General features: G+C 41.6%; 3 protein-coding genes across 3 annotated transcripts; 2 read left to right on the forward strand and 1 right to left on the reverse strand.

Moving 5' to 3' along the window:
* Positions 1 to 5,892: 5,892 nt before the first annotated feature.
* HO173_008723 (uncharacterized protein) lies at positions 5,893 to 7,427 on the forward strand (the record flags this gene model as incomplete). Its single annotated transcript, XM_037310619.1, has 7 exons — positions 5,893 to 6,091; positions 6,152 to 6,171; positions 6,224 to 6,260; positions 6,313 to 6,383; positions 6,442 to 6,818; positions 6,878 to 6,973; positions 7,028 to 7,427. 7 exons carry the CDS (start codon positions 5,893 to 5,895, stop codon positions 7,425 to 7,427), a joined length of 1,200 nt encoding a protein of 399 aa, XP_037162601.1.
* A 1,706-nt stretch (positions 7,428 to 9,133) lies between these two features.
* Positions 9,134 to 9,808, forward strand: HO173_008724 (uncharacterized protein; the record flags this gene model as incomplete). Its single annotated transcript, XM_037310620.1, has 1 exon — positions 9,134 to 9,808. The coding sequence occupies one exon, from the start codon at positions 9,134 to 9,136 to the stop codon at positions 9,806 to 9,808; it is 675 nt and encodes a 224-aa protein (XP_037162602.1).
* Positions 9,809 to 10,112: 304 nt separating this feature from the next.
* On the reverse strand, positions 10,113 to 12,102 carry HO173_008725 (uncharacterized protein; the record flags this gene model as incomplete). Its single annotated transcript, XM_037310621.1, has 2 exons — positions 10,113 to 11,364; positions 11,429 to 12,102. The coding sequence occupies 2 exons, from the start codon at positions 12,100 to 12,102 to the stop codon at positions 10,113 to 10,115; spliced, it is 1,926 nt and encodes a 641-aa protein (XP_037162603.1).
* Positions 12,103 to 12,447: the final 345 nt, after the last annotated feature.

Consider the following 12,447-nt stretch of genomic DNA (forward strand, 5'->3'; position numbering starts at 1 on the left):
ATCTATAATTATATATATTAAAATAGATATTATTTATAGAAAAATATTTAAGAATAGAGAAGTAAATAGAGAAGTATAATTAGAATAATAATAGTTAGTAATAGATAATAATTAACTTAATATTAATTATTAATAAAAAATTTATCTAATTCGAATAGAAATTATTAATAGAAATATTATTTAGTTCGAATAGAGTATTTAAGTTAAATAGATAATCGAATTTAGATAGAGATTCGATACGCTTTAATTTAAATAAGTTAAAAACGCGCTAATTAATAGCCTCCCTTTTTAAATTAATAACTTTCCTTTACCTTTTCATTTTTCTATCTATTTAAATATATTTACTTTTATATTTTATTTATTATTATCTTTAATATTTAGTATTAATTTTATTTTAACTTTTAATAACGATAGAAGATTTATAATACTTCGTATTCTATTAAGTAAGTCTATTATATTTAAATTATAGAGATTATAAAGACTTTAGAATAGAATATAAAAAAGAGAATAGCGATAAAGAGAGCTAAAAAATACTAGAAGAGAGAAGAAAATTAAGAAGATAGAAAATATAAATTATAATTTACTTATTTGCGAAGATATTATTAATTATATATTAATAGAAAGCGAGTAAAATAAAAAAGATTAATAAGAGAAAAAGATATATTAAAGAATATAGATAGATAGATCTTAGATTATCTAAATATTATAGAATATATAAGCTTAAGAAGAGTATATATATAATATCTAATTACAATAATAATAAATTCTTAAATAACTCTATTAGTTTATAGAAGATAAAGAAGTTATTAATAATTATAATTACTATATATAACGAAGCTCTCTCTAATATTAACGATACTCTCTTAATTTTATATATTATTATAAATATTAAAAAAGATTCTCTTTCTAAAATCGAAGATAAAGGCGAAGATTATAAACTTAATATATTCTTATTTAATCTATATCTTCTATCGAATTAATACCTTAATAGAAAGCGATAAAAAAGCTCTTATTCGAACCTCGATTAAGTATTAAAATTATTAAATCTAGAATAAAAGATAGTAATATTAATTATTAGTTAATTAGTTCTAGAATTAAGTAATATCGATATAAACTAGCTAATATAAATTATAGAATTTAAAATAATCCTTATTAACGACGAAAAATTAAAATTAATAAGATGAAATAAGAATATATTATACGATTAAATATCTAAATTAATAAATATATATTAAATCGAGATAGAAAATAATTTATCGAGAAAAACCGCCTTTATAATAACGAAGTTAGAGTACTTCGTATAAGGCTTCGATATAAGAATAAGTATATATTCTAAATATAGTAGAATAATAACTAAATCGCTATAGATAATTCGATATTAAAAAGTATTACGTTAAATAAAGTTATTAGACGTTATTATATCGAAGCCGCGTTATTAGTATATAGCTCGTTTAAACCTCTTATCGATACGTCTATTAAATAAGATAAAGAAATTTAAAGCTTCGTTAATATTTTTAATAATATTAAATTATATATCGTTAATAGATTAGAATAAAGAAAGATATATAAATTATACTTTATAAGATAGCTTAAATAAAGATAATCGTTATATCGCGCTTTAGAATAATTTAATATAGCGAGAAAAATACGATTATAATATTAAGAAAGAGTATCTTAATATATTCGAGATAATAAGAATTATCTTACTTATAATAATTATAATTAGCGAAGATTTTAAATATCTAAATCTTTAAAAGCTAAATTTTTAATTAAAGTATTATATTAATACGCTTAGTTAAATAATAATTAGAATATAAAGAGATTAAAGATAATAACTTTATAAGAATACTCGATTTATATAAAGTATTAATAATTAATTTATAAGTTTCGAGGCGAGAAAGATATTAATATCTCTAATTAATTATTATTATTAATACTTTAGACTCTTTCTAATAAGAATATAACTTTTTAACTATATAGGCGATTTTCGTTCGATTCTAATAAAGAAAATTCGAGATATCGTTTAATCTTATCTTAAGGCTTATATAACGTCGTTATTTAAAGATATAAAGGCGATAATTAGCGATTTATTAATTAATCTTTAATTTATATATTAAGATCTATAAAATAGATAGAATATAATATATTTTATGAAATTTAGATTAATTAACTTTTCTAGCTAATAGTCTCTAGAATAAAAAATACTTCTTATTCTAATTAATAGTTATATCGTTATATAAAATTTTCTTTTATAGTAAGAGAGTATCTCTCGAATTTAGATAAAGAAGTAAGTATCTTTAATTATTCTTATTTAATAATATTATAATTCTTATAATAACCGCCTTTTATTATAATCTAAAGAACTATAGTTCTAAATATTTTTATATTAAAAAATAGAATAGTAAGAAAGTCGAAGATAAGCTCTTTACTATTATTCTACTACTTATATAATTATAATATTTCTTAAAAATATATAAGTATATTAAGAAGTTTTAGAGAGATATAAGATAATAGAAAAGACTTATTATATACTATATATTACGATAGCGTATTCTAGAGATATATCTTAGATTAATAAAAAAGATATAAAGACCTTTTAAATTAAATAACTTATATAAGAATTCGCTAAATAATATTATTAAGAAATCGAGCTTCGTAAGCGTCTTAAGAGAAGTTATATTAAGATTCGCTAATATTAAACTACTTAAAAGATTAGATTTAAATTTATTTAAAAATAACGAGAGAATCTCGTGGGTTATTAAGAAATAATTAATATATAAAATAACTAAATAAAAAGAAACCGATTTAATAAATAATAATTAAAACTCGAATCTCTCTAAGCTTAAAGTATAAATACTTCGTATCTTAATAAGTAGAGAGAATAAATAAAAAAGGCTAAACTTTAATATACTATCTATAGCTTTACTATAGCGAATAAAAAAAAGATAATTTATAAAAAAAATAAGTATCTATAAATTAATAAAATTATATTAGATAAAGAGAAAAAATATAAAGAATATATAACGTAATAAATAGAATAGAGAGAATTAGTCTCTTTATTTATTAGACGAATTAAATAAGAATTAATAAAGAATTAAATATCGCTATAGCGCCTTAATTTTTAATTATTTAAAAACCTATATTTTAGAGATTATAAATATTATTAATATTACGATAAGATATCGCGATAAATCTTAAATTAATAACTTCTATTAGATATCTAGAGATATCGAGTTTAATTCGAATTAAATACTCTAGAGACGTCGTTATAATCGGCGATATTATTTAATTTAAATACGCTATAAATATTAATATTACTAGCGAGACTAGCTAATCTAGAATTTTTATAAATATTATTATAATTAATAATACTATCTAACTTAAATAATCTCGAAAATCTTTTTAATATATATTTAATTAGTCGAATTAAACTTTTAATAAATATTATTATTATTAATAATATTATTTAACTCGAATAATCTAGAAAATCTATCTTATATATAATTTCTCGAATTTTTAGATATATACTATTAAATTAATAGCTTATAATTACTTTAAAATCTAGTTAACTTAAATAAATACTATCTTAACTTACTAAACGCGAAGTTTACTATATTTAATTATTAAATTAGCGAAAAGAGTTAGATATAGATAAAGTCTACTTAATAAACTAAATCGTGCTAAATCGTGCTTTTAGGGGGGGACCGGGGGGAAAAAAAAGGGAAAAAAACTTTTTAGATTTGAAAAAAACAACAACCCCCCCCCCATCCCATAACCCCCCCCCCCCCCCTTCCCCCCCCCCCCCCCCCCCCCCCCAAAAAAGAAGAAGGGGGGGGGGGGGAGGAAAAAGAAAGGGAGGGGGGGGGGGGGGGAGGGGAAAAAAAAAAATGTGGTGAGGGGGGGGGGGAGGGAACCATCCACACACGTATGGGGAGTGGGGTGGATTGGGGGGAGTGAAAAAATGTAAATAGTGCCCGAGCCCCTATTCCCCCCCCCCCCTTTCCCTCTTCCCCTCCTCCTCCCCCCCTTTTCCTATTTTTACTTTTTTCTTTCCTCTTTCCCTTGTTTGGGTTTTGGGGGGGGGTTGGGGGTTTGGGTGTGTGTTGTTGGGTTTGTTGGGGTCTTATTTATTACTTCTTTCTTGCCCCTCCTCCCCCCCCTCTTTTTGGTTAGTTATTGAAGGGAGCCCCCCCCCCGAAAAAGGGGGGAAGACACGGCGATATCCAAGGGGAATAAAAAAGGGGCAGCGAAAAAAAAAACCGTGAACGTGTAGGGACTGGGAGGGAGAAAATGTAGGGGAGAATGGGGTTGTGGGGGGGGGGGGGGAGGGGGGGGGAAGGGAAAAAGGGTGGGAGAGAAAAAAAAAAAAAAAAAAATGAAAGAAATAAAGTTTTTAGAAAAAATTTTAAAAAAAAAAAAAATAAATAATTTAAATTAAAATTTTTTTTTTTATATATTTAATTTTTTTATTAGAGCCAAAGGGAAGGAAAAGAAAACCCAAACAAACCAAGTAAAGACAAAAGGGGGGGGGGGGGGGAGGGGGGACCGTTAAAACCCAAAACCCATAACCACAAAAAAAAAAAAAAAAAAACCCAAACCCAAACCCAAAAACAATAAAAAAAAAAAAAAAACTATAAACATAAAAAAAATAAAAACAATAAAAAAAAATAATAAAAAAAAAAATAAAAAAAAAAATTAAAAAAAAAAAAAAAAAAAAAAAAAAAAAAAAAAAAAAAAAAATTTAAAACAAAAACTTAAAATTGAAAAAAACAAAGGATTTCGCGTGCTAGATCCGATGCTAGGTAGGATATGACAGGATCTTGGCTCGAAGCATGCATATTGTCAAAGCGCCCGCAATGACGGTGGTGACGGTAACCCCTAGCCCTTAGCAGGCGGAGGTGGCGGATAAGTTCAACAGCCCCTCAGATCATGTCAATAGTCGAGCAAGTTTCAGGGGTCATAACACAATATAACTGGGTCCCTGGCTGGTAAACCCAGCGACAGCAAACACGTGGAATTTCTTTTCGGGACTGGCGACACCATTGCCATTCACTCGCGCGCGAAATGGGAAAAGGCGAGGAGAGGTTGACTGGCCAAGCGTGATTCAGGGTCTTTCGGCATCTTACCATGGGAAATTATAACATTATTGATTGGATCATTTATCGTTGTACTTTAATCTCCCGTCAACATAATGATGAGATAATTAATTGGAAGTAAGGTTGATTTAATGGTGTCCGCGCGGATGTTACGGAGACTTCCAGTCTTTGCTTGAACATGATTGGCAGAGTGGGGAAAAGAAAGAATGGAAAAATAGCGAAAAAGTAAATGCATCTTCCCGCTGCCTGTGCCTTCTTTTCCGCGAAATAGCCCAAGCCAACGGGACACTGGATAGCCCTAGAGTATTCACCCGCGCCAATGGCGGCTGTATATCATCAACTACTGTTCTTCCCGCTCGCATCGTCCCATGATTCTACTTTACTACATGAAAATTATACTTCGACCTTCCATTTCGAATCGCCATTTGACCACATTGGAGCTAGCAGCAAGCCATTTCATGATGGTTCCTGAAATCCAAGACCCACAGGCCACCACCATCATCATATATACCTAACCGATGTAGCATTTTCCTGATTCCGGTCGCATATGAAACATTCCGGTCCCACTAACCAACGGCCGACTTGCATACATCGCGCTTTACCGCTCCATTCGGGGAAAAGGTTTCAATGAGCATAATCTTAACCCCAGGTTTCTCCTCATGTCTCTCGCGCCCTGGCTTGCAGCCTCGCAAGCTAAAATGTTGCCCTATCCCCGCATTATTTCTTCCGACTTCCCCCCCTTCCTGACGAACTCCAAATCTCCGTCCACGAGCATCGTCTGTACTTCATCTCCAAGATGGATGGAAAGATATTGCCAACGGTGCCTGCCGGCCCTCCACCACCAGGTGTCCATTCCAACTTCATCGACCCGATCAATCGTGCGCCGAACTTGATCGCTTGCAATGTCATTCTCCTTGTCGTGTCAACAGTGGTTGTGGGCGCGCGCATTGTCTCCCGGACGCTTTTGACGGATTGGCGGCTCGGCTGGGATGATTGTATGTGCTCTTTTCGTGACCGGTTTCATTGATATGTATAAATCGGCTAACGTACCGAAGATACCATCATTATGGCCTTTGTATGTAGAGACTTTGAGCAATTGGGACCACAAAGTTGATGAGTTGAATTAGGTCGGGACGGCGATTTTCGGCTCTTTCGTGATCGAGAGTCAGTGACAATCCCTTAATCCAGAAAAACGATACTGATATTCACTTTTCAGCCACGCACTTTGGACTAGGAAAGCATATATGGGATGTGCCCATGAAAACGTACACTCCTCAGTACCTCTGGGTCAGTGCATCAATCTAGATGTCCTACCAAGTCTTAAGAAGCTGACGGCGCTATTCAGTGGATCATGGCCACCTTTGCCGCCTGCCCAGCATCCTACTACTTTGTCAAGATATCCATCCTCCTCTTCTACCTTCGAGTTTTCCAGCTGCAAGCGAAGCTGCGATACATTATCTACGCCCTCATGGTCTACTGCACCATCTACTATTGGGTCGCCTTCTCCACCGTCATCGGCCTCTGCAACGTCCGGAACCGACAATGGGACCTCACGGTGACAATGAACTGTTTCGCCTACGGCAAGCTTACCTTCGCGATCGGAGGCCTTGATCTCGTTGCCGATGCCATCATCCTCGGCTTTCCCATCCCCATGGTGGTGAAGCTGCGCATCTCGTGGGCACAGAGGACATACTTGCTGTTCGTCTTCTTAGCTGGTTTGATGTGAGTCCCAGCCACGCTTGGAGCAATGCCCCGGGCTTCGTCATTAACTCGTATGCCAGTGCCTCGATAGCCTGTGCAATCCGGGTAGCTTTCGCCGTCCAATCACGAGGAACGACCGATGCCACCTTCGCCCAATACCGCGTCGTGACCTTGTTGTGAGTGGTCTTCCTCACCTTGCCTTGCAGAGGCACTGCTAACCATTCCCATAGCTGCATCGAGCACTACTTCGCCCTAATCGCCGCCTGCATGCCAACGCTCGGCCCATTCTTCAAATGGCTCCGACCCAACCACTGGAAACACGTCGCCATCGGACCCCAGTCGATAGGACACGGCCGCTATGGGGACCCGGAAGCCTTTGAGCGCGTGTGGCCGCGACCCAGCAAGACACCTTCGGATGACACGCTGCTTGGCCGCTCATCTGTGGCGCCGGAGGCGGAGCAGAATGACCCGACGTTTTCGTACAGCGTGCAGGCGCATCAGGGCCGGGATCAGACGCCGCAGTATATGGAACGGGTGTGGGTGAAGTCGGATGCGCATGGGAGTAGGAAGGGGGATCTGAAGAACGAGATGGAGCTGCAAGCGAGGGACACGGGATCACAGTCGTCGTAGTGACGGATGAGGAGATGGCTCGCAGATGGCGTGGGACGCGAAGCACGGCCGCCAATGCAGGATCGTTAGCACGATTACGAATCACGGCCGTTCGATATACTAAGTAATAGCAGCCAAAGTGTGCACTAGTTAGTCGAATAATTGTACATAGCATCAAGCGAGAATTATAATTATAGTCACATTATCAAGCCCCAATACTCTCCGGCATCAGGACCAAGAGGTGACTTCAAGAAATGTGCACAGACTCGGTGCTGCTCGGCCGATCAAGACTTACATGTCGATGAGCTTGATAGCCCGCTCCAGTCGTGGACAAACCTTTATGGCCAAAACCAAGGACACTAGAGTCTTAATTTCAGGGAGACGTCTTAGCCGTGACAGTTGTGCGCTGTAAGGAGAAGTGTTGTTTTTTTTCCAACGAATGTATATGCGGAAACCTTCTACTGACTCGCGAGCAAAATCTGCCGACCGCTCGTTGAACTCTTCTCGTCCGTCGTCAGGCTTTTGGATCGGTGGTACGAGGGTCTCAGTCCACGATCCCCCTCCGACTTCGGTCGACGGTGCATCGATCGCGACGCTCGCAGTCTGAGTATGGGAGAGCGGGGTGAAATTGGCCGTCGCGCGAGATGACGAGGTTTACTTTCTCGCAGTCTTCAGTCACTTCGACGCAGCGCTTTCAAGCTTTCACCGCAGCGTTTTCCATGGCATGTTGCTTGAATACAACCAGCTGCATCATCTGGAATCGACTCGAGAAAATTGGTGTTCTGCCCTTCAGTCTGTGCGCATTCTCGAGACAGGGACACATCCTCCTAACTTTATCAGGTCCGCTGTCAAGAGTTCAAGATTAGCTTACAGTTTGCTGACAACGCCAGCTTCGCGGAACTTTGTGAATGGCTTTGGGAAGGGGCGAGCTGGCTCGAGCCGCGCTTTTGATGTCCTGAAGGGAGAGTACTGATGATCGATGGGGGGTAGAACATTCAAGCATGCAGGAATGGAGCAAGCTTCTCGTCATTACGCGTGATAAGTTTGCTCAAAGTATTCAGTACAGATGGATGAAGTAACTCCAAGGTCTCTGGGAGACTGTCCTATAAATGGTAATCAGTCCAGTGGTTAGCAACACGAAGTGGCGGGCGGGGTCGGTAGATTTTTGATGGTGTCCCGTTGGCAAAGCCCGCTCTAGCCTTTCGGGCTTAAGTCTTACACACGCTTGACACTGCCGGCGGGAATACGAACGCTTGCTAATAGGTAAGAGTGGTACTCTCACAATTTTAGCAACAACACTGCAATCGATTCACGCGAGGCTGAGGTAAATAGTCGTTGCCAAAGGACCGGTATTTCTTGTTGTAAAGTAGCGAATGATGATAGGCCCCCCACGTTGCCCCGCCCCGTTGCCCCCTGGTGCCGGGATAGGATCTTCGCTTACTCCTTCGGGAACCTGCCTATCAGCGTCCCATTCGGGACCCCGTATATGCAAGATCATGCAGCTTACTCCGTGTTCTTTCACGTGATGCCAAAGCATCTGTTGTTGTGTGTTGGGCGGTGAGAAATTTCTATAAAGCGGATGTTTACCCCACGGGAAGCGTACCGATTGCTGTCTCAGTCTCCCAATAAAATCAACATCTTGCAAAGAGAAAGACATTGCCTCTATCTACCGAAGGGATCTAAATCAAAGCGCATTACCAACCCAGACTCAGCACCATCACCACACAATGCATCTCCTCACCACCGCCAACCAAGCCCTCAGCCTCCTCCCCCTCCTCTCTCTCGCCCTCGCCCTCCCCTCCTCCCTCACCCCCCGCACCTGCGGCACCGTCCTCCCTCCCTCAAACTTCTACCAGATCTCCCAGGGCCCCGCCGTCCTGCGCAACAACACCGGTGACCGTGGCCCCTTCTTCAACCCCTCCGCCCCGCCGGGCCAGCAAACCACCTTCAGCTTCTTCGTCGCCGAATACGCCAACGACGACGGGAAGCAGGACCTCGTCGCCTCGTTCAAGGACGTGCCGTGCCCGCCCGCGGGGAGGGGGGCGTACGCGGTCCAGTTCGCGTTCGATGGGACCGTGGGCGCCACGACGATAGGGAATACGAAGATTGATGTTTTTGCAATCACGGGCGATCTGCCTACGGAGACGGTCAATGGCGTCATGAGTGAGGCGCCGACGTGGGATAATATCGCCGCGCAGACTGGGAGTTTGATTGGGACGTTCGCTTTCCCGGCGAGTGGATCCGCGTCGTCGGTCATTTATATCAACTCCGTGACTTGCACGCCGACGATCAATTTGAGGTTTAGTATTGCGGATCCGAATGGGAATACGCCTGCGGACGATGGGACGGTGACGTATGCGCAGGATGGGGCGATGGGGTTGCAGATTCAGTATGGGTGCTAGGGAGGGATTGATGGAGGCTAGTGTCGAGTATATGCGAGAAGAAAATAGAAGGCGGTATTAGTGGAGATGAACGAAGCATGTACTCGCGTTTGTGAAGCTCAGAGCATTAGAACTGCATACTTGCATTTTACTCTCCGTGCTAGCTGCGCAGACTGTGGAACCTGGAGTCGCAGGTACCAACCCCAAACAATTGAAAAGTCAGAAGAGCGCCAGTTTGCCCCCATGTGGAAAAGTGAACAATGAACCTCTCCGTACGTCACGTCCCCGGATGTTGTGTATCCAATTGTCTCTGCAATGCCCCCGTCTAGGCATCTTTCTTCTCAGCCTCCTCACTTGGCACGCTACCATCGCTGTCAGGAACACCACGCGCCTCCTCGTCTCTCCTTTTATCCTGCTGAAGATCCGGCGCTGGTGCAAAGTGGCTCTTGGCTCTGATCTTCTTACCGTAAAGAAGGAACACAATCGGCAGTGGGACTAGCGCCAGTGCCACACAGCCCAGGAGTGTCGCAGCCCACTGTATACCCATTCCGTCAAACATGTAGGTCGCGAACAGCGGGAAGACAGCACCGAAGCCAGATCGAAGGAAGGTGTTTGCTGCCAGGGCGGAGGCGGCGAACATGAGATAGGCGTCGACGATGTAGTTGAGCAAGGAGAGGAAGATGGTGAAGATGCCGAAACCAGTGAAGAGACCTGAAAGTGTGGGTACGATCCATGGGATTTTGTCGCCTTCGAATCCAGTCCATCCGAACCAGAAGAGTCCACCCGCGAAAAGAACACCCCCAACTATGGAAATAGGTAGACGCCATTCTGGTACGGGGATGTTGTTGTTCGCTTCGAGTTTGCGCGCATACGAGGGATTCATAATCACTACGACGATGAAGGCAATGATTTCTCCGGCAACCATACCAAAGTAACAGAGGCCACCTACACCTTCGTTAAAACCGTACTGGCCCTGGAAAACAAGGGCGTAGGCTGTTAGGAAAAGGTAGAGCAGGCCGTAGATGAAGGACATGTAGAGGGTGATGAGCAGTACGATAGGCTCTTGAAAAAGGATCCGCATTGGACGTGAGACGTTCTTGGTGATCAATTCTTTGAAGTCGACTTCAATTTCCTCTTGCTTGGCGTGGATGCCCCAGTTCTTGGTGGCCCGACGCAAATCTTGGGCCTTGTTTACCAAAATGATTGGTGGGTAGGTCTCTGGCAGGAAAATGGTGATGAGAGCGAAAGCGGAGAAGCCCATGATGGCGGAGATGTACTCGGTCCACCTCCAGCCTAGGTAGGAGATGGTTATGAACCCCCCAATGAATGGGGCGAGCAATGGACCCATGAAGACGGTTGCTGAGAAGACCGCGACGGCCAAGCCACGGGTCTTGTTGTCGAACATGTCCGCGAATGCTGCGGCAACCACAGCTAGAGGGCACGAGCCGAATAAGCCGTCGAAGAATCGACAGATCATGACTGTCTGAACATCTTTTGCTACGGCGACGCCAATAGCGAACACGGAGAAGCCGAAAGCCGCTATGACAAGAGGCAGACGTCGGCCATAGAGTTCCGACCTAAAGGCAGATCAGTCAGCCCTACCAGATCTTAGTCTCGTGCTGATAATGAGAGGATGCCTACATCGGTGCCCACATGATAGGGCCAAACGCGTAACCTAGCACGAAAAGCGATGTTCCCAAGGTACCGACCTCCTCCCCGACGTGAAAGGTGCTTACGACTCCTGAAATGCCGGATGAGAAGATGCTGCTCCCCATTGTGGCCGCGAGTGCATCGTAAGCAAGGATGACACCGATAAGGAGTTTCTTTCTCAATGGCCAATTCTGAGCGTGCCTCGGATCATCGAAGCCATCAAACTCCACGACGTACTCTTCCATCTCTGGCAACATGGGAGGATACGGCTTACCAGCTCCCATGGCTGGGATTTCCTTCTGGCTTGACTTCCGGGACTTGATGGCACCCACAGTTCCCGAGTGCTGGGTTCGATGGGTCTCGATGCGATCAAGAGCATGTGGATGGGATTCTTGGTGGTTGATGCGGTTGGTAGCCGTTCTGCTCATATTGGCGGTCCGGATTGCTTCCAAGCGGACTGAGGGGGCGGACGAGGATGAGGCAGCGGAAGAGCTTGGGGGCCGATCATTGTCATCGCCTGGCATGGACCGATGAAGTTTATCCTTTTCTTCGGGGCTGAGGCGGTGATAGCGCTGGAAGAAGCTGTCGTGGGGATCCCAATTGGAGAAGCGGCGTGGGGAAGCGTCCCGCTCCTCGCGGAGCATGTCCACGTCTGCTTCATTCATCTTGATAGGCGCGTGATATGTCTATGGCAAGTGTGTGTCTTGAAAAGGCTAATTTGAACTGGGCTTACAATAGTAAGGGGAGATCAGTCGTCATCTATGACGACTGAAGGATAGATAAGTGGGGGAGGATGTTGCGCCTCGCAGGATAGAGGATGTATGTGGTGATTGTCAAATCGTCCTCTCAGGACCTTGCATGAAGCTCAATGAAGGAAGCGGACGAGATGATATAAAAATATGTACGGATGGAGTGAAGGATTAACAAGGTACAGTAAGGAAGGAACAGACGTTAGTGGGAAAATTTGAACGCGGTCAGCTTACTTTACCTTACCGGGTAGAGGCGGGGGA

This window comes from Letharia columbiana (genome assembly GCF_014066305.1).
Source record: "Letharia columbiana isolate WasteWater2 chromosome Unknown Sc0000033_s0, whole genome shotgun sequence".
NCBI lineage: Eukaryota > Fungi > Ascomycota > Lecanoromycetes > Lecanorales > Parmeliaceae > Letharia > Letharia columbiana.